Source organism: Acanthochromis polyacanthus, chromosome 14 (assembly GCF_021347895.1).
Source record: "Acanthochromis polyacanthus isolate Apoly-LR-REF ecotype Palm Island chromosome 14, KAUST_Apoly_ChrSc, whole genome shotgun sequence".
In the NCBI taxonomy this organism is placed as follows: domain Eukaryota; kingdom Metazoa; phylum Chordata; class Actinopteri; family Pomacentridae; genus Acanthochromis; species Acanthochromis polyacanthus.
Window position 1 is genome coordinate 8,587,112 of NC_067126.1, and position 23,263 is coordinate 8,610,374.

Genomic DNA, 23,263 nt, shown 5'->3' on the forward strand with positions numbered 1-23,263 from the left:
TTAGCTTTAGCTTAAGAAGCATTTTCCGTTACTTTGTACTTCTACTCCAGTACATCTTAGAGGGAAATAATAAACATTAAACTCCAATAAAAATATCTGACAGCTGTAGGTACATTAGAAAGTGAGGATATTGCACATAAACAGATAAAAAATACGTAACCCTAACCCTCTGTTAAATATTAAACTAGGAAATGGTAACAAGAAATTAACTGAGATGCTATTTTTACAATCAGTAAAGTTTTTTTATGTAAAATCTCAACACTTCCATTTCTTTCACTAGTTGCTGTAATTTTGTAATTATGCCATTTAATTATTTTTTAGCCGGTCCAGCAGTTTGTGGTTTGGACAAAACAAACAATGTAACTATAGCTCTGGGAATTTTGCAATCCATAAAGTCAACTGACTGACTAATGGAGTCTTATGTAAAATACAGTAGCTAAACAGTGTCAGAAGGGACCATTTTAGGCACTGAGTACTTTCACTGTTGACACTTACTTCACTTGCATTTTTTGATTTTGCTTATATCTGGATGTATGAATGGATGGATTCGGTCATGATTACTGCAGTATGGACAGGTGAATGGTGCAAATTTTTACAATGGAGGAGGCATAAAGACTGCGGCTGCGGCCAGGCATCCTGCAGTTGTCATGACATCCAAACAATTACTGTAAACTGGATGAAATCTATTTTAGTTGCCATGGGTACAGCTGGAGTCAAAACGGGAGATGCAGCGGAAGAGAGAGAGAAAGGACGAAACTTCAAGACTGAGATTCAAGAGATTCAAACATGTCGTGATCGGTTTGATTCAATGCAGCATTTGCATAAAGTGGATTTCCTGCTGGTTCCTCCAAGTTTTCAGATCCTTTACTCAACTAAAAGTTTTAATACTGCACTGTTACACCTACACGTCCTGCACTGAAACAGTTACAATTACTTTTCGAAGTAAAAGTATGTGAGTATAGTGAGACAAATGTACTGAAAGCATCAACTGTCAAAGCAGAAACTGAACCATGAGACTGTTGCATTATTATATATCAATGGTCGTGCATTCATCCAAAACAATATCAGTATTAATATAATAGCACAATTTTACTGTCCTAGTTGGTTGAGGTGGAGATGTTATAGAGTTGCGCAACTAATCAAAAAATTTATCACAATCATGATCGTGGTTTTCCACTATTAAATGAACATGATCGATTTTAATATTGATGACGCGGAGTGGAGACTAGAAGCTTCTCTCTGTGCTGCTAGCTAGCTAGCTTCTTCCATAGCCTGCATGTGAGGCATTTGAGGAACATCGGTAAATTGTGGCGTCCGCTGACATGCAGATGTTCACCAAGTCAGGTGCTGTACTAGTCATTTTATTGAGATTTTCTGTGATGATTCATTTTGATTCAAAAATTAGTACATTAGCAGGAATGTAGCACGGCATGAAAGTAAAGTAAATATTTTGTTACAAAATTAATGCATATGTAATAAATAGTCATGACCTCAATATTGCTCAAAATGCTGAGCAAAATTTTGATTGTCAATTTGCTTGTAATTGTGCATCCCAGTAATTGAGTGTAGGACTTGAAGCACTGGTAATTTTTATAATGGCTCAACCTGCTCATTGTTTTCTCATTGAAGTAACTGCTTGGTTTGTAAGAATTCTGAAAATAGCAGTAATACACTCCACTGTGTTTTGTTTAACCAACAGTCCACACCTCCAAATTATTAAAATGAACTGGCAAATAATCATGTCTAAGAACCTGGAACCATGAAATGTTTGGCATTTGTCCCTGGACGTAATTCATTATTAACAGTTGCCAATTAATTTTCTGTCTATTGACAAATCATTTTAACTGTACCTATAAACAAAACGTGACAGTATTGACCATGATAGTGTTTGGAAGTGGAACTGGACTTATTCCGGTGCACCACAAAGATAATCAATTGGATTGGAATCTGGGGACTTTGGAGGCCAAGTCAATATCTTGGGCTCGTTGTCTTGTTCCTTAAGCAGTTTTGGTGATATGATGGGGTGCACTGTCTTGCCGTTGCCTTGTGAGGTGTACTGGACACCAACAATGTTTAAGTGGGAGGGTGTGTGTAAAAGTAACATCGACATGAATGCCAGGATCCAAGGTTTCCAAACAGAACATTGCTTTGGAAGAAGATAACCAACATGAATCACTTAAACTGTCAGTGGTTTTAATGTTGTGGCTCACAGGTGCACACTTTTAGAGAAATTAATATATAACAAAGCATCACATTCATAAGCTCTTTTGTATGCAAAAATCTGAATTTGTAAAGTATCCAATGCAGCCAAATAATTGTCGTGGAGCTGAGCGGCCATGAAGTAGAGAATGGCACGACAAGAAATCGGTGCTTCAGTGTAGGACGAAGTAAATGTTCTCGTTAGGCAGCGTCAGAATGGTATTTGAAGGCTCTGCTGAAAGTGACTGACATCCCGTCATGCTGCTACTGTCTGATTCTGAACTGTGTGGGTGAACGGGAGGTTGGTCTTCTTTTCTTCTATTGTTGACACCTACACATTGCTCCGGCTCGCGGAATATTTTCTTCATTTGTAAATACAGAGTCGTGCAATTAGAGTCATGCGCCGTCTTCTGTGGCAAATGTCAGAGTGAAAACACGAAGAGGACGTCGCTCGGGTGTCCTGTTGGGGATCATCAGCTGCATGGGAGGACTGTGTTTGAAACAGCAACGCAACCCCAAATTCAGTGTCATACAGCACATTTATAGACAGATTGTACGACTAGAGACAGACAGGTGAGGAGACAGACAGGTGTGCGTAGGAGGAGTGAGAGCCTCTTTAGCGCTGTATCTCAGACTGTCGGCTTCCTCTGTGTTTATTAGTCATGTCGTGAGGACACACACACCGAGCAGCCACAATATTAAAACCACCGGCAGGTGAGGTGAATAACACTGATTATCTCGTTACAGTGGCACCTGTCAGTGGGAGGGTTATATTAGGCAGCAAGTCATGTCAGTTCTTGAAGTTTGACATGTTGGAAACAGGGAAAATGGGCAGTGAAAGAATCTGAACAAAGGAAAACAACAGAGTCAGAACGTCTAGAAACTGCAGGGTTGAAGCTGCAGGTGTTGTGGGGTGTATACTGTATGTAGCGGTCCAAGGAAGGACAACTAGCAAACCGGAGATAGAGTCATGGGCATTGAAGACTCAATGATGTGGTCTAATGTGGTAAACAACAGACCCAGACTGTGGAAAAATGGAAGAAGATGGCCTATAATGAAGAATCACATGTTCCTTAACATGGAGCAAAACGTCAAAGAGTTAAAGGATCTGCTGCTAACATCTTGGTACCTGAACAACAGGACATTTTCAGAGGACTGTCGGGTCCAGACCCTTGCTGTCAGAGCATCCTTATGGAAACCTACACATTCTGAATATATATTGTGTTTATATCTGTTCACACAACCACATTGTGAGGACTTGACTTTCTTTGGGGAAGAAGAACTTTCTTCTCAGTATGTAAATCATTACATTTTGCAGTTAGGACAAGTCACCAGGACTTAAATGCAAGTACAGCTGGAATTAATGATTTTTTTTAAAAAATTGATTACGATCTTCCTGTAGTGCCCTCTGGTTTAAGATCATCTTCAGCTTGTTTACAAGAGAAACAAGTTACTTATAATCCAAAATTATTGGCTGTACCTTTACAAGTTAGTCTGAAACTTGCTGAACTTAGAGACAAGAAGTGTGGGAACCGGAATATATGAAGTGTTTTATTAAAACGAGTCTAGAAGGGTCACTGTTCAGTGCATTTTTTCTTACATTTTTTGGAGATTAATAAATGAATTGTTATTCTTAAAACAACTGTCTGACACTACTCCTAAGAGACCACAGCAACAACTTCAAATGTGTTGTTTTGTTCAACAAATAGTTCGAAATTGCATAGTTTATAGTGATAGAAAACAAAGAAAATAAAATCTTAAGACTTACATGCTTATGTTGGCTTTTCGTAGTTCCTAATGATCCTTTTTTAAAATGCATTTCTTTTAAACTTTAATTATTCTGCTTGTTATCCTGTTTGGCTTTGTTTTATTATTTTATATAAAAAATCTCTTTTCCAAATTGCTTTTTGCACTTATTTTGTTGCTGCTTGACTGTTAACACATACATCACTTTGGCCAACTTTGGTTGTGTTTAAATCTCTGATGTGTTTGTTAAATGAAATTGTAGAATTGCAGAAATTGTGTTACATGAATTATAAACTTGACGGGATTGATTTGACTCTGTGTGTGTGTGTGTGTGTGTGTGTGTGTGTGTGTGTGTGTGTGTGTGTGTGTGTGTGTGTGTGTGTGTGTGTGTATAAGAACCAGACGTGTGTGTGTGTGTGTGTGTGTGTCTTACCTCTGCGATGTACTTTTATATTTCTGCCTGTAAACAAATAAAGAAACAAAGGAGTTGGTCAAATGAGCCAATCACGTCCTGCATTCAGACAGTCATCATCATGAACTCATTAATTCATTAAATTCACAGGAAAACTTTGGCACAGTGGCCATATTTGTCAATGCAGGCCACATGAAGCTCGCAGACCTAAACTAACTTTTTCCCTCAAACACAATCATTATAGAACGAAATAAGGAAACACGTTGCAACTTCTGTCAACCAAATAAAACACAATGTTGATGTTAAAGGAAATGGATGGTCCATTAAACGAATTTGTGCTTAGTGCAAAGTCGCATTCTCTAACTACAGCTCCGAAAAAGGCCCAGGGTTCTGCTAAGGCATAGATTTATGGACTAAAATAGAATTAGACAAAAAGAAGAAATAAAACTTGCAGGCAGCACAGCAACGTTTACACATGATCTGGACGGTCTCACAGGTTGGAAAACTTGTTGCTCTTTGTGTTATCAGAAATTGAACCATTCGGTCCAACAAAATCCTCAAAGTCAGTAAATGATCTTCTGTTCGTGAGTCAGACGAGGATTCTGCTGCTGCTCAGAGGAAGGTGAGCCTCGCAGCAGGGCGACGGAGCGGAGGTGAAAAGAACAGGTGCGCGCAGTAAAAACAACCGGAAGCTATTTGTTGGGAGTTTGGCTGCAGATTTTGGCTGCTTATCAACAGGAGTCAGAAGTCGCAGCGGCGGCGGCGGCTCGTGGAGGCGATTCAGGTACTTTAAAGCCTTTAGAGCCTGATTGCTGCAATTTGCATCCAAATTCGTGCTTCCTCTCTGAGTCAGAGCTCAACCGAATACTTTCAGATTCGGTCCATTAGAGTATTACCAACAGGAACGGCTGAAAGCTCATGCAGCGTACTTTCTAATTTGCCACAATGTGCGGAAATACGGGAGCTCGAGTTAATTCACTGAATCCACCGTGACATTCATCTAATTCATGTTTACATCTCCCACATTATAGCAGCTCAGCTCTTACAACATTATTATCCCCCAAACAGGAGCAATAATAATCCTAATATGGCTGACAGGGTGTTGTGGGGTCACAGTGCTCTCACTCCACAGTGTCAGACTTTGCTTACAGCTGATCTGTGAGCAGCTATTTATAAACAACACCATCCACTTACATTTTATGGTGCCGCACGCCATTTCTGACTCCTTTTTTCCTTCATTCACTCCTCTATGCGTGACGACCGACACTGAACTCAGCGCCTCGAGCTCGACATTTGAATCCGCTGATTAGTCCTGCCTCATGCTGAAGGGGACGTTTGCAGATGTAAGCGTACAGACAACCTTCTCCCTTTTTCCCCACAAGCATGAAGGCTGAAATCTTTCGCCATCTCGGATATCAGTATCCACTGATTGACTTTTTCCTAATTTGGGGACAATGTGAAGCCGCTCGCGATGGTTTCCCGCTGATGTGCGCGGCGCGGGAAGCCGAGCGGAGCCACATTGTGCAGCGAGATCGACGCCACCGGCTGAAGACGTCTGCTGTGCCACGATAAAGACGGAGGACAAATTAATGAGCAGCATTTCTAAATATGACTTTGTAGTGACAAATGGCTCGCCGGGTGAAATGTCGGCCCTTTCAGCTGCAGAGGAGCCAACCTCCTCGCTTTGATCCGGGCCCTGCAGGATGAATGTGAGACAGATGTGAAGGAGCTGTCTGAGTGTGGTCACGACGTTCGCACACAGGAGAGCTCCACTCTCAGCGGAACTATCCTGATAAAATAAATCAAAGACAACACAGAACCAGTCTGGGGTCGTTTTGTACCTCTTTGCTGTCGCCTAATATCTTTTTGCAGTCACTATTTTACGTCTCTGTAGTTGTTTGGTATCTTTTTGCAGTTGTTTTCTGATCCTTTTAGGCTGTTTTTGTGCCTTTGTGGTCCTTTTGTATCTTCTTGTAGTCGTTTTTGCAGTCTCAGTAGTCATTTTGCGGGTTTTTTGCAGTTATTTTGTTCTCTGTAGTCATGTTGTGTCACTTTTTAGCTATTTTGTGTCACACTGTGGTGAATTTCCATCACCTTGTGCACATTTTGCATTTCTGTTTGGACATTTTGTGTCTCTCTATAGATGTTTTGGGTCACTTTGTCGTCATTTTGTCTGTCTTTACAGGTATTTTGTGTCTCTGTATTTGTTTTATGTCTTTTTGAGGTCATTTTGTGCCTCTTTGCAGTCGCCTAACATCATTTTGTAGTCGCTAGTTTGCTTCTCTGTAGTTGTTTGACAGCTTTTTACAGTTATTTCATTTCTCTCAGCAGTTTTGTTTGATTGCTTTTATGCCCCTTTTAGGCTGTTTGTGTGTCCTTGTGGTCATTTTGTATCTCCTTGTAGTCGTGGTGGCAGCATTTTGCAGTCTCAGTAGTCATTTTGTTATTTTTTTGCAGTTGTTTTGTTTCTGTAGTCATGTTTTGTCATTTTGTGGCCATTTTGTGCCACACTGTGGTCAATTTCCATCTCCTTGTGCACATTTTGAGTCTCTTTATAGTCATTTTGTGTCACTTTGTAGTCATTTTTATGTCTGTCTAGTCAATTTGTATCACAATGTGTTCAATTTCCAACTCTTCAAACACATTTTTAGTCTCTCTGCAGTCATTTTGTGTCCCTTTGTACTTGCTTTGTGTCTTTTCACAGTTGCTATTTGGCATCTCCGTGGTTGTTTTTTTTTTTTTTTTTTTTACAGTTGTTTCCTTTCTCTCAGCAGTTTTGCCTTATAGTGGAGGTTTGATTAATCTTTTAGGCTGTTTTGTGTGTCTTTGCGGTCACTTTGTATCTTTTTTACGTGTTCTGTGGCACTACGTTGCCATGACACATATCATTCAAGACATTTCATGTCTCTCTTCAGTAGTTACGACAGCTTATTTTAGTCTAAAGAGACTGCAATACGCTGTCTATAGAGACTGGAAGACATTCCTTTTTGTGTCCCGCTTAAGTTGTTTTGTCTCTGTAGTCCTGTTGTGTCTATTTGCCATCATTTTGAGTTACACTTTGGCCAATTTCGATTTCCTTGTTAGCATTTTGTGTTTCTCTTTGGTCATTTTGTGTCTTTTTGTAGATGTTTTGTGTCACTTTGGACTCATTTTGTATGTCATTACAGGTGCGTTGTGTCACTGCAGTCATTTTGTGTGTCTTTATAGTGTTGTGTGTTTCTTTGTCTTCATTTTGTGTCTCTATAGTCATTTTGTGTCTCTATAGTCATTTTGTGTCACATTGTGGTCAATTTCCAACTCTTCGACCACATTTTGAGTCTCTCTGTAGCCATTTTGTGCCTCTTTTTAGTTGTTCTGTCTCTTTATAGTGGTTTTGTGTCTTTTGTGGTCATTTTGTGTGTTTTTGTGCTTGTTCTGTTACTTTGTAGACATTTTGTGTCTCTTTATAGAAGTTTTGTGTCACTCTGTTGTCATTTTATATGACTATAGTTTTTTATGAGCGTTTTGTGTCTGTACTCACTTTGGGCCTCTGTGACTTCACCTTTTGTCTCTTTTTAGATGTTCTGTGTCAAATTTTGTGTCTCTTTATAGTCTTTTTGTGCCTCTGTAGTCATTCTGACCATTTTGTTGCATTTTGTTGCTTATGTGTTTCTGAAGTTTTTTTAATAGTTTTTCCATAATCTGTGTCCCTTTGTCTTCATTTTGTGCATCTTTGTAGTTGTTTTCTCTCACTTTGTAGTGTTTTTGGATCTTTTTATAGTACTTTTGTATTTCTTTTGTAGTTAGTTTGTGGACATCATACATCGATCTGTAGTCACTTTGTGATTCTGTAGTTGTTTGTCCTTTTGTGTCATTTTGTACTAATGTTGTATGACTTCATAGCCATTTTGCAATATTTTGTACTTGGTTTGAGCATATCTCAGGTCAGTTTTAACAAATCTTACCAGTCACTTCGTACAGAGTGGTTGATTCAGTAATCCTGCTTGTTAGTATGTAAAATGTGAAAGTAACTTGACGGCACAGACTCGCCACACGAAAGGTTTAAGTATGAATTTGAACTGTTAGATGTTTGCTACAGAGAGTTAGAGTTACCTTTGTTTGACTTCTGGACAATAAAAAATGCTTAAATGCGAGTCAATATTCATGAACCTTTAACCTGATAATCAATACTTTTTATGCAACACGAGTCTCAGATCAGAGGGTTTATGAGTCATACAAACAAACTGATGTAATAGTGACGCTTCATAGAAATCTCTGTAGTTTGTTACCATTAGTAAATGAAGGATTACTGTTTTTCATATCAGCTTTAATAAAGTCAGAAGAAGCAATTTGGTTGATTTTGCAACTACTACTCAAGCAATGTAAGCGTTAAGACATGCATCAGTGGACCAGTAAAAAAACGCTGCTGGAATGCAGTTTTGTATCTACATATATATATAAACCCCACAAGTAGAGGATGATCATGTGAACGCTCCACTTGGCCTGAAATTAGCCAATCACAGCTCTGGGATCTGACCCCAGCAGCTAATCACAGCTCTGACACGTCTCAGCTTCTAAATGTGACAGCAGGAACCTGTTATTTCATGGTCGAATGGTAATTGTACGCTGGCCTGCGTGGGCAGATCAGCGCTGAATTACAAAGCGGCACACGGCAGAGGGAGCAGCGGCAGGTTGCTGCATTGTTTTCGTGGTCAAAAGATTTTTCAAAAACACATTAAAAAAGCACGCAGCAGCATCAGTGACAGGTGAGGACAGAGATAGTTTCTGGAGAATGACTCACCGCTCTGTCATGACTTTTCCAGGCTGACACTTTCAGTAACTGTGTTTTTTTCTTACTGATTTGATTTTGTGAACTCATCCTTGTGCTGATGTTTTATAATTTCACCTCCACATTTTCTTTCTTGCATTAATGACACTGAGAATGTGAAACAGATTTTTATTCTTCTCTGCGTGGCTCTGATTATGATGCACCACCGCAGGGTGCGTTTCGTGCCTTTTTAATGGTTAACTCCATCTAAACCGCCTACGTGCAGCCCAAGCGTCCTGACATGAAGAAAAAGCTCCATTAAAACGAAGCAGTTTGATGATAAACCAACCCCTGCGGTGCAAACACACACACACATATGCTGTGCAGGCATTTCAGATGTTTAGATTCTTATCCGTCACATAATATTACAGGGAAGCAACTCCTTCTGCAGCAAAAGGAGCTCAAACACACAGCCAGAGTCTTCACGTTCTATCTGAAGTGGACAGACTCAGTGTTCCAGTCTTATTGTTTTAATTCATTTTCAGGTGGCTGGACATCACAAAACTATTTTTCTGTTGGAGCAACTGAACTTCTTCAGCTGATTTCTGATCTATTTTACGCTTCAGAAAGCAGTCTGATGAACTCTCCAAGGCACATTTTCCATCTCTCGGTTTTAAATCTCCTCCGATTTTCCGTCTCACGGCTTCATCGCTCTGTCGCCAAAGTCCATCAATAAAAAAACAGCCGATTAAAAGAAACACAAGGCGTATGAAAATAACTAGATTAAATATGTATCACAATTTGTACAAATAAAGAAATAAATGAAAAGCTGTCCTGTTCTCTTTCTGTCTCCTCAGCAGAGAGTTTGCTGCATCGGAGTGCTCTGCTGTTACCAAGGAAACTAGGGAGGACGACAAAAAAGAAAAACCTGAACCTCTACACTTATTTGTTTTCCCTCCAAACAGCAGAGACCTCTGTTGTTTGCTGATCACCATCTCAGGTTAGCGTCTGTCAGAAGATTTCATAGGACCAATCGAGATAAAAATAAATACACAAGAGGCTACTTAGGGGTTTAGGCCACAATCACCAAACACACACACAATGTGAAGCGGCTGATTTCGTGATGAGAATGATGATCTCACTGTGGTTTATTTGGCCGTAAACTTTGTCAATGCTGCCGTGCTCCTCCAGTTTTCATTAATTTGCTAATTCGATGCACTCAAATTACCAATTAACATTCAGAAAAGTTGCAACAATAGCTGTCGGTAGCTGCCGCCTGCAGGTGGGGCGAGTTAGAACAACACTTTTCTACTTAAGGAGGTTGAACTTGGCAAGGTCAACGACGATAGGAGGAATATTTGTAAACGGAACTGCAGCTCGGCTGTGATAATTAAACAAATGTACCTGAGTGTGCTGTGGCAGAATATTCCACCAACATACAGTTTTTAAAAAATGTTTTAAATAAAGCGGAGCATATGCAAAAGAAAAACTAGACAGACCACAATACAGCTCTTGATATTTAATTTGCATATATTAAATTAGCGACTTTATGGCAATGTGTTAATAACTGCATATATAAAGGCAACCACAGTAACAAATTCACCTCAGTTTTGGAGTCAAGGTTTTGGTTCAGCAAAGAAAACAAAAGAAAGTTCACTTTTCTGTCATTTTTATTCAATTTATTCTTTCTGTATGAATCAACACCCTTAAATGCTGCCTACCATTAATAATAAAAGCCTCTGACCTCTTCACCCTCAAGTATGACATATAAGAAAATTAACAGCGAAGGATAACAGTGCAGTTTCAGGTTTTTGCCCCAAGAAAAACGCTGCCTGTCTATCTTTCTGTCAACACTCAGTTTAAATAAACTTTACGAGAATTGTTTTATGTTTCAGTCGACTGATCGAAGAAGTCTCAGGTTTGGGGTACAGGAGGGCCAGTTAAAACATGGAATGTGAGTTGGCTGAAGCATCAAAGGCTGACACAGCTAGAACGTTATAGACGACAACTGTTGGATCTCTACTTCAGAATTATTATTTAACTGAGTGAGGACATGAACTTAAAAAGATTGACTGTAAATGTGTAGAGCACAGAGGGACTAAATTGAAGTTTCATACCAACAGCAACGATTTGGAATGAATACATGTACCATAATTCCCTTCATAATGTCCAAAAAAATTCAAAGCTTTCGATTATTCTGACTTGGCAGAAGTAGATTTCTGGCATAAGAATTTCCCTCCCTTTCTCGAGGCCTTCATCTGTTGGCATGTTTTCAAAGTTCCCTTTGCCACAGGAAACAACAGTTAAATTGTTCAAATTTTGCACAGGATTTGGAAGCCTGCTTGGTTCTTTCAGTGAACTATTCTATTTTTTATGGTTCTCATCCCCCCGCTTGAAAATTCTCCACTAAAACATTTCTCTTGTCTCGATTTTGCCGGGGTTCCATTACCACATCCTGGGCTTTGCATAAGCACTATCAAGATTTTTTGCCCCCATCTGCTGATACTGTTTCCCTAGATAATATACACTTGAATTGAAGTACTGTACATTAGTAGTAGCACCTGGGTCTTATTGTTAAATAATACAGTGACTAGAGGAGGCTGGACAGCTGTGTGTCAGCAAACAGAGACCGCTGTTGGGGTTTAGCTAGTAAAGGGACACCATGACAAAGTCTTCTGTGATGCTTAATGACCGTGCTTATGAGTTCAATCAAATTGGGATGAAAAAGTCACTTTTGCAGCCTATTCCAAATGCCCACGCTTGAAACAGAAAGAAAATGTGTTTAGCAATACCTGTGTGGCAGTGGACATAAACAAAGGATCAGACTGAGGTTTATGCCGATACCAGTCAAGTAAATATCCCCTTGATGTTCCCAAAACTCAATCTTAGGATCACTAAGGACCTCCCAAGGCAACTGCAATTGGTTCAAAGACATATAAACAAGACTACCTTCTGACAAATCAGCAGCAACAGATGTCAACTCTGAGTTTAAATTTTACCTTGCAGTAAAACTCATCTCACTCTACAGACTTCGGAGCCAGTGATAAATTACTGAAAAACTGAGACACTGATTGATCAGTCTTTCCATGTCTGAAAACACGGCACAATTTTCAAACAAAGGAACATCTGGATAAACTTGCAAAAAAATGTGTTATTTCAGCTAAAGAAACATCAAAACTCAAATGATACAATCATTCGAAAATATTATCTTCTCCAGTGACTTTGACAGTGGAGGACCAGTAGTCAATCAGTAGTCATCCCAAAGTGGTGCATTGTTTCTTTTCAAATGCGCCTCACTGTTTTGGTGATTTTTAACCTGGAAGGGGCTACAAGCACTGAGAACATCTGCTTACACACAAACAACACTGTTGTCCAACCTCAAATACAGACAACTATTACATTTACTCACCTACTGAATCAGAAAATAAATCTCAGCCTGGCTACGTTACCTAAAGGCCTTTTTTTTCCTCACTAAGCAGAAGGAACCAGTAGAAAACCAAACAAACGTTGGACTGTTGTCAGTCCCCAATGATGGAGTTCCCCTAACCTCCGAGTTCAGTCTTTTCAGGTTCGTAGACGAGCTTCTGTGTTGAATTCTGCGTCGTTATTTTACACCTCCAGTGTTTCTCTCTCATTGAATCACTGCTGACAGAGAACATGCTCGCTTGCCAATGTTTATTACAAGATTTGGCAAAAACTGAACACTTGTCTTGGCGTCAGTTTCTCCAACCAACACACCAACTTCTGCTGGTAAATTTCTGTTTGATTTTTTCTCCCCTGTGATCTTTAGCTCTGCTGCCAGATAGTAACTGATACAAGATGCTATATAGTAAGTAGGGTCTGTAAAGCAGAGCGAGAGTTGCCAAGGGGCATAAATTTGTGTGTGTGTTTAATGGAAATGACTCCACGCTCATTTGATCCCACTACTGATAAGAGAAACTTTCAGTAAAACAAACACTGACTAAGATGCACGGATCAGTCACAGCGGTAAAACCACTCATCAGCTAACTGAATAACGCTAATTATCTCTTGATGGTGGCACCTGACAATAAGAGGGGACACATCAGGCAGCAAGCAAACCATCAGTTCTCGGAGATGTTTGATGAACTGGGATGGTAGACGACGGGCTCAGAGTATCACCAGAACAGCAGGTGTTATGGAGCATGCGAGGGAAAACAACCAGTGAACAGATGAATCAGTTATAAAGTCATGGGTGTCCAAGGCTCATTGACGAACGTGGTGAGTGAAGGTGCACAGAAAGGCAGAAAACCTTGGAAAAGATGGCTGCATGATTGTGTCATTCTGCAACACTTCAAACATTGTTCAGGAATGATTTGAGAAACACGACAAAGGTGTTGACACAATTTCCAAACTCCGCAGATGTCAATCTAATCAACCTGTGAGATGTTGCAGAAAAACAAGTCCGATCCATCCACCCTGGTATGGTTGCAAGCACCATATTTCCACATCAGCATCAGCCTGAAAATGGACCAATGTCAGATGGTGAAATACACCATATGACCAAAAGTACATGGACACCTAAACATATACACTACCATTCAAAAGTTTTTGGTCACTTAACCACAATGAAGCAACAGCAAATAAACAAGAAATACAATCTAGACATTGCTAATGTGGTAAATGACTATTCTAGCTGGAAACGGCTGATTTTTAATGGAATATCTCCATAGGGGTACAGAGGAACATTTCCAGCAACCATCACTCCTGTGTTCTAATGCTACATTGTGTTAGCTAATGGTGCTGAAAGGCTAACTGATGATTAGAAAACCCTTGTGCAGCTATGTTAGCACATGAATAAAGCTGTGAGGAAAACAGGAAGTTGCCTGGGTGACCCCAAAGGTTTGAACAATCATGTATAGATAGACCGATCAGGCCTAACATTATGGCCACCTCCCTAATATTGTGCTGGTCTCCTTTATGCTGCTAAATCTCCTCTGACCCAGTAGGGGATGGACACAGGACCTCTGGCAGTGAATTCTGTAGGTTCTGAGGTTTTCAGGGTGGGACCTACATAGATCCGGCCTTATCCTGGCACATCCCACAGATGCTCAATAAGATTTGGATTTCGGTGCTGAGGGTAGCAACAGGTATCAAGGACTGCTATTGCCATAGGGAGTTGGGCAATACAATGTTTAGGTGAGTGGTACATGTCAAACATCCACATGAATGTCAGGACTCAAGGTTTCCAAGCAGAACATTGCATTATAACAAGAAGATCGATGTTATTCACTTAACCTGTCAGTGGCTGATCGGTGTATGTGTTGGTGGAAGAGCCAATCGATCTGTGTGAAAACAGCTTTCCACATTTGTGTTTTCTGGTGGGGGTTGTTTCGCAGAGGACTCTCTCTTGTGAAAACAGCTAAATCTTAGTCGGCAAACAACAAATCTGCATCACAGCAGAAACCCCGGCTCACCGCATCATTAGCCGCGCTGTGTCATCGACGTTTAAAATGCAGCCATTGAGGCGGTTACTCTGCAGGGATTCAGCCTATTCTATGTCCCCCTGCTCTCAGGGGTGATTGTCACTGTTTTAATGCAGCTGGATTCATTACACAGCTGTTTCTGCTTACGTAATGTCATGTTTTTGTTGTGCAATGACTCAAAGGGTATGAAATTGAGATTCGATTGCGGCCCAGAAACACTACATGTTCCCAAACAGCTGTGCCCCGAAGAAAATCCTTATTTTATAATCCCTATGTGTATGGAAAAAAAAATAATAATCACACTGTCAGAAATTTGCCCCACTTTGTCTCATAGACACTGAAAAACAAAGTTGGCATTTTCAGTTTTACACATTCTGGAGGCCATTTTGGGGAAAACTCCATTTCGTCGGTGAGGAAAAACGTCATCTAGGTTCGACTGAGGCTGAAACGGTTCATTTATCAATCTCGCCTTAATCTTCATGTGGATATTTCCTCCAGATGTTGAACCTGGCTGCTCCCATTCAATCAAATGCTCTCCAGTTGGACTATTGTTGGAGAACGTCTGGCTCGCTGTTGGCTTTGTGCAGGGGGCATTGTCATGTTGAAACTGGAAAGGGACTAACATGAACGGCTGCCAAAAAGCTGGAAGCAGAGTATTGTCTGAAATATCGCTCTGTGATAAAGAGGAGGACTGCAGTCATTTCACATTTCCAGACTCACAAGGGAGAGTTTAAAGAAAAGAACGAAAATCAATGCAGCAGAGGCAGAGATTTGGTCATTTTCTTCCTTGGGGCCGGCATTACCCACAATGCTTGTTAACCTTCTGTGTTTCAGTCTTGCAGCAGTTAATGTGTCTCATTTCTTATCAGCCTGGATTTTTCTATTTGTACTCCTGCAGTCTTCAGTTCCAGCTGAGACACAGCAGGGTTTTATACACCTTTTTTTTCCAGGTATGAAGCGATATGTAGAAATGAACTCATTATGATGTCAGCAGTTTTTTTTTAAATGACAGATAATATCTAGTAAAATCAATGGGAAAAAAAGGTTTCATTTGCATGTTTATCGTAAAAAAAAACGCCCCAAAAACTGTAGAGTCTACATCAAAAATCAATATTTTTATAAATCCTAATTTGTTCTTTTACAACATTTGCCTTATTTCTACAGAAAAATTATATATATTAGGATTTAGAAATGGTAAGTAGTTTTTTAAAGCTTTTTTTGCAGAATTTTCCTATTTTGTTCTGTTAATGTACAGAAAATAACTGGTAAGATCCCAGAAAATGTACATCCATCCATTCTCTATACACCACTTTATCCTTATTAGGGTCGCGGGGGTGCTGGAGCCTATCCCAGCGACAGACTGGTGACCTGTCCAGGGTGTCCCCTGCCTTCGCCCGAGTCAGCTGGGATAGACTCCAGCACCCCCCGCGACCCTAGTGAGGGTAAAGCGGTGTATAGAGAATGGATGGATATTTTTGGACTGTGGGAGGAAGCCGGAGTACCCGGAGAAAACCCACGCATGCATAGGGAGAACATGCAAACTCCATGCAGAAAGATCCCAGGCTCAGGCCGGGATTTGAACCGGGGATGTTCTTGCTGCAAGGCGAAAGTGCTAACCAGTACACCACTGTGCAGCCGAAAAGAGATTTTTTATACAAAAAAATAAAACATACCATCATAAATCCTAAAAGTGGAGCTGTTCTTTCAGCTGTGTGGAGGTTGCAGTGGTTTGTCAGAGAGCCACTGAGAAACCAAACTGATGCACAAAGCTTTACTCCTCTTTGACAATCTCACGTTTGTGTGTTTGCTTTGTCGCTTCGAGGATTAGTGTCGATCCCATTCATAAATACGGTCCGTGTGTATTTTAGATAAAGCCAAACACGTCTCATCGCAGCCAGTTTTCTGCTGATGCGCACACATTTATCCTGCAGAAACCATCCTCGAAGACGGAGGTTCTGCTCCCATCCGAGGGTCAGAGGATAAATCTGATGGGTCACAGCATGACAGCCGGGAGAGAAAAATAGAAATATGACACGTCTGTCTTCATGACTCCACTCCAGTAGTTGATTTTCTCATAACTAACAGGATGAGTTTATATTTTAAGGTCAGAAGAGAAAATCATTTTGGTGTAGGAAAGAGGTTTCTACTTCCTTTCTTGTCTGACGACCAGCTTATTTCTGTGTTTCCAGCAGTTACTTAGCTTAGCATAGTGTCAGAACAGGAAACAGGAAAACTCTTACAGACTACTAAGAAACTACGCAGCTGGTTTTAATGTTGTGGCTGATTGATGTTTGTTTTTAATGTTAAATAATCATGTAAATCTATATACAAAGGTAAATTGAAGGCTTTTTAGGACCTCAGTAAGTCAAATTTAGAATAGCAAACACAAAATAATAAATAATAATAATAAATCACATTAAAAATCAGATTTTTTTTTAAACTTTATTTTATGCATATTTAATTTTGATTTTACTTTTAAACCACTTGTTGGTGTAGGAGTTAAGACCAGAATTTGACTTGCTCGTGTCTTTTTTAGAGTTAAAAATGTTTAATTAATTAGAATTTTACAATTTTTACGACTTGTCTTGTAAATTTGTGCAATGAATAACACTGTAGATAAATCAGTCAGGTCAATTTCTGTAATACATGAGATTGTAGGGTCTTAAATTTAATATTTAAATTAATCAGTAGCATCTACACAATAAATAAGACTGTAGGGACATAAAATTAATATTTAAATCCGCAGTAAGGCTCGTATAATAAATAAGATTATAGGGTCTTAAACGTCATATTTGAATTAGTCAGGTACATTTTTAATATATAATATATCTACATTTTTATACCAAATATTTTAATTAGCCTGTGTAATAAATAATATTATAGGGCTGTAAAATTAATATTTAAATTAGGCAGTGACAATTGTATAATAAATAAAATTGTAGGGTCTTAAATTTAATATTGTCCTGAATCAGATAAATTTCCTTAATAAATAACATTAAAGGGTCTAATGTAAATATCAAAGAGTCAGGTATTTTTTAAAATAAATAGTACTCCTTATGTTTATCCCTGAAATTTGTAAATTTGAATCTTGTAAATTTGCATAATAAATAACATTGTAGGGCTGTAAATTTAATATTTAAATTGGGCAGTAAAGCTTGTATAATAAATAAGATTGTAGGGTCTTAAAGTTAATATTTTAACTAGTAAATTAGTTTTCTAAATAAACACCATTAAAAGGTCTGAACATAAATATTTAAGAGTCGGGTAAATTTGTACCTATATAATACTCTACATTTTAATCCCTAATATTTATATTAGTCTGGTAAATCTGTGCAATAATAACAGTGTGGGGTCTGAACCTTAATATGCCAGTGAGACAGATAAAGTTCCAATATATTCCAACACTGTAGGGTCAGAAATGTAATATTTAATTACGTAGGTACATTTCTTTTATTGTAGTTTTATCCCTGATATTTAAGTTAGTAGCTGAAATTGCTATATTATCATAATTATTAATATTTGTTGTTTTAGATGTGATTTATTAATAATCGTGACTTGGCTTGATATATTTGACATACTTTTCAAAGTAATGTTTATTATAAAAATAAAAACCAACCCTATACATATGCAGATTTACCTATAGATTTGTCAAAATATAAAACCTAAATGTGTCCTATGCATTGCAGGAACCAAGGATAATTTACACCTTCATAAACAAAACCTTATATGATGAATTTTGTTCACTTTTGAGTCGAGTTCATTTGAAATCCTTAATTAAGACAAAGGAAATGTGTAAAACTGTAACACGAGAGTTTTAAATCCACATGTGTCGGTGTGGTTTTACAAAATGTATCATTAAAACAAGACACTTTATGGTGGTAAATTCTGAAAGTGCTCAGATGTGAGACCTCTGAAGGCTCCTCAGAGACCCTGACTGATGATGTAATGAGGCCCGAGCATCAACTGGACACCGAATCAAACATTTTCTCTGCCTTCATCTCCCTCTCTCTCTCTCTCCCTCCGTCTCGCTGCTGATCCGTCTATCTTTGTCGAGAGTTTGCTGCATCGCAACGCTCTGCCGTTACCATGGCAACACTGGAGCATGAGAAAAAAGGCAAGCAATTTCTTTTTTTTCTAAAACACCTCCTGCCTTCGCTTCAAATTCAAGACAGATGTGGCGACGCTGCGACGTTAAAGAGTCCGTCGCTGAGGAGAAACCTGACAGACGGACAGACGGGAAGCTGTGAACTCCTCACACACACACACACACACACACACACACACAGTCTCTCTCTTTCTCGCTTATGTTCAGCGATGTCGCACGCCCACCGTTCTCAACTCATTTTCAGTCACTCTTCAATCCTCGCTCAGCGCCAGCATCACCACAGCAACCGGGGCGACCACTCTGATGTCCATCGGTCTCGCGGCACCTCGCTGATCCCCACGGCATGATCAATAATCATCAATAGTGCTATTACATCATCGGCAGCAAATGTTACATCACCGGCCACCAGCTGACTGTGTGTTTACTCACATTCCTCTCAGCCGGATCAGCACCTGGTTGTTGTGGTTCTGCTCCTCAGCGTCCACAAAGTCCTCCGTCTGCTGTGCCTCCTTCTGCTGCTGCTGCTGCTCAGTCTGCTGGTCCTCAGACTGTGGCATCTCCTCACTCTGCACCTCCTCCTCCTCCTTCTCCTGCCGCTGCTCCTCCTCCTCCTCGGGCTGCTGCAGCTCTTCACTCTCCTGCACCTCCTTCTCACTTTCTTGCACCTCCTCTTCTTGTTGCATCTCCTTCTCCTCTTCTTCTTCTTCTTGCAGCTGAAACTCCTCCTGCTCTTTCTTTAGCACCTCCTCAGACAGTCCATCCTCCTGTTGCTGCACCACCTCCTCCTCCTCCTCCTGTTGCATCTCCAATTGCTGCACCACCTCCTCCTCTTCTGGCTCTTCCACTTGCTGCTGCTGCGCCTCATCCAGTTTGCCCTCCTGTTGCTGCTCCTCCTGCAGCTCTTCCTCCTGTTGCTGCTCCTCCTGCAGCTCTTCCTCCTGTTGCTGCTCTTCCTCCACTTGCTGATGCACCTCCTCCTGCTCCTCAGCTTCCAGCAGCTGCGCCTCCTCCGCCTCCTCGCTCATCTCGCTCGGGTTTTGCACAAGTGTTCACGGAGCAGAGTTTGGTCCCTGTGGAGAGTCCCGACGTCTCTCGCACCGAAGGAGTCGTGAAAACATTGACGCCGATCGCAGAGGAGAGCGCTCGAGTTCGATGAAACTTCGTCCAACTTCCTGTGATGTCACCTGACGAAGCCCGGCCAATCCCGGTCGATGAACGATTCGTAAAGGAAGCGACGGGTGGGGGTTAAAGGTCACGAGAATCTGAAAGTTGCAAAAGCAAAGAGGAGAGAAAGAACGAGGTGATCCGCCGGCTGCGACTCACGCTTGAGCTCTGCGCTCCGGCACTGCGGCGGCAAAACGACGCCGCTGAATGTCCCAGAGCATCGCCGTAGCAACGCAAGGACGGGATGGAGTGAGAGAGAGACAGTATGAGAGAGAGAGGGGAAGAGGAGTGATGAAGGAGGACAAAGAAGCAGAGAATGTTGCAGAGCGTTACCGTGGTAACTCAACAACGGTTGCCAAGAGTGATGGAATCCTGCAGCCGACAGACCTCCTCTTCGTCCTCCTCTTCCTCCTCCTCCCAAATTCAAACGCACATAACTTTACGCTCCATTCAGATGCAAACAGGCGTCTCAGTCCATCCTCCCCTCGCTCACCCGCTGCATCTGAGAGAGAGAGAGAGTGTGTGTTTCCAGTGTGTGTGTGTGTGTGTGTGTGTGTGTGGGATTTTTAGACAATGATGATGTAATGTTCCTGAAAATGAGAGTCACAAATCCTCTCCAGTCAAGTGGCAACAATCACAGTCAGTGTGCAGAGCTGGCGCCCCCTACAGGCTACACCGCTCATCACAGCCATGGTCTGACCAGAGCAGATTCTCACCGACAGCTTTCTCACAGTATGCTGTCTGTTTGTGTGGGAGTCTCTCTTTAAAGATGCCATTGTTTCGTCAGTATCTTAGGTCTTTTTTTAGCAGCCTTGAACAAAGATAGTTTCCTTCAAGTAATGCTGTAAAGCCCAAGAAACTTTTGGCACACCTGAAGTTTTAAGTAAACTGACCATAGCAAACATAAGTATTGATCAATTCATTGTATTGTTCAGAGACAAGGATCAATAGTGTAACAAGAAATATATTCAGAGAGTGCAGTATTCCGCCAAGGCTGTTCATTCGGTCATATGGCGCTGTCAGAAATGCTGCATTTTTTTTATTAGTTATTGATGATCAGAAATCACGGCACTATAGAATGTGGCCATTTAATATAGATGTACCCACAAACAAAATGACCTTGCACTGAGGACAGACAAGTGTTATATATGTACATTATGTATGGATACCGAATCACATGACCTAAATATGTAGCGTGTGAATTGATGGGACTCAGAAACACCCCTAGCCTAGCCACGCTAGACAACCCACGGCAACGAATTTAATTCTCTGCCAGGGTGGGTCTAGTTACCCTCCATAAGGCTCGAGGCTGGATTCTCCTAAAACTGGCCGGACCAATCACCATGAAGTGTAGAGTCAGAAGGCGGACGTAACGAAGTGACGACAGAGGTGTGACGATTCTGACAGAAACAACCGGCGCACAATAAACAGTTATCTTTCGACTCGGCTTTGGCCACAGCCCTTAAAGATTTGAAGCTAAAATTCAACTTGAAAGATAAACAAAGGACGGCACTGAAGTGTTTCATTGAGAAGAAAGACGTATTTGGACTTATGCCGACGGGATATGGCAAATCCTTAATATACCAGTTGGCTCCGCGGCTCCGCTGGTTGGGAAGCTAATGGGACTTAGCCACAATCCGCCGGTGCTCTAGGAACTACGTCAGCCTATTCGTTGCGTTGATTGGTTGTACACCTACCCAATTGCTGCAGAGGGATTTGATAGACAACCTTTTAGCCCGCCTCCCTCCCTGTCGAGCTTCCCTAGACCCTTGTGCCGTCAGAAACATGGGTGTAGCATGGCTAGGCTAAAACACCCCCACAATTCAAGCAGTTGTTCCTTGTATCATTTAGGATGGATCAGTCCCGATAAGTCCGCAACGGTCGATTTGTAGTAGGATCACAATCCTGTGATAGTCAGTAGGCAGCTGATGTAGTGATCACTTGTTGTTATACTTACAGTGTTTGTTATGCCGCTATCTCGCAATGATACAGAAATCTTTAACAAATCCATGGATCCAGACTATAAGCTGCATCACTGCCAAAATCTAATCAGTTGGTCCTTGTGTCATTTCTGACCTTTCCCAAAGTTTCCATCCAAATTTGTTTGTCCGGTTTTGAGTACTGTTGCGAACAGACGGACAGACAGACAAACCAACACCAATTGTCACAAAACTCCACAATGTTCCATGGTGGGAAGTGGGACTCTTTTTTTCAGAGAGGATTTTTTTGATGCTGCCGAAAGAGGTTGAAGCCAAACAAAAATCACCAGTGCCAAAATAGTTGGGGTTACATTTAAACGTGCGAAACAGATACTTTCGTTTTTTAAATGGTCTGAAATAGCAGGAAAATGCACAGATTTCTGTCAATAAAGGTTACCTGGAGTGATTGTGCTTATTGTCGTGTGTTGTCACCCTAAAAGTCAGCCTCCAAGCCAGGATAAAAACTATACTTCCTCACATGTTAGGTACCAAATTTTAGATGGATTTTTAAGTTCTGTAACGTTTCTTCTCCAACAAGCAGGTAAACAGGAGAATTAGCTGGATAAAAAGATGGGAAACTGGCAAACAATTTCACTCTGATCGTGCAGCTTAAAGTGGTATAACTGTGGGAAACAAGCAACATGAGCTTTGTAATTTGGATAATGACAGATTCCTTCCTGTGCTGCTAAATAGCCTAATTTTATCTCCTCCGTTGAAGTCATTTGAGTTTTTTTCTAATGCTTGCCTCAAAGGTAAGAAGTTTTCAGAAGTCCCTCCTGCTGCATCACATCAGCAAACTTCCAGATATATGAAGACAAAAATCTAATTTATCTCTGCTGCTTCTGGATGTTCTAATGAGAAAAATGTCAAAACCCAGCAACAGGGAACAACATGACAGAAAGTAATCATTGTCGTTGACACACTACCAGGCACTTTTATTACAATTATGTCAGTTTTTCTTCTGCTTTTATCTTCAGTTGTATAAAACTATATTACCAGTTTATCAGAACTGTTGCATCACAACTCTACAAGCGTGATTTCATGTGAATAAAAGAGAAACTGTAAAAATATTTCTCTAGTTATGGACTGGCCTCTTTATTAGGTACACCTGTTCAACTGCTTGTTAACCCAAACAGCTAATCAGCCAATCACATGGCAACTCAGTGCATTTAGGCATGTAGACGTGGTGAAGAAGACCTGCTGAAGTTCAAACTGAGCATCAGAATGAGGAAGGAAGGGGGTTTAAGTGACTTTGAACATGGCATGGTTGTTGGTGCCAGACGGGCTGGTCTGAGTATTTCACAAACTGCTGAAAAACTGGGATTTTCACACACAACCATCTCTAGGGTTTACAGAGAATGGTCTGAAAAGGAGAAAATATTCAGTGAGCTATGTGGACCAGAATGCCTCGTTAATATGAGAGGTCAGAGGAGAATGAACAGATTGGTTGGAGATGATAGAAAGAAA

The 23,263-nt window shown here is 40.6% G+C and overlaps 1 protein-coding gene across 1 annotated transcript in view; it reads right to left on the minus strand.

Moving 5' to 3' along the window:
* The window catches only part of pde1a (phosphodiesterase 1A, calmodulin-dependent), a 53,645-nt gene extending 33,291 nt beyond the window's left edge, over positions 1-20,354 (minus strand). The window contains exons 1-2 of the mRNA XM_022202926.2: positions 19,083-20,354; positions 4,379-4,405 (exon numbers count right to left, since the gene is read on the minus strand). Of these exons, the coding sequence (XP_022058618.1) occupies positions 4,379-4,405; positions 19,083-19,678 (623 nt within the window). The 5' untranslated portion in view covers positions 19,679-20,354. The remainder of the gene's footprint in view (positions 1-4,378; positions 4,406-19,082) is intronic.
* Between the last annotated feature and the right edge of the window lie 2,909 nt (positions 20,355-23,263).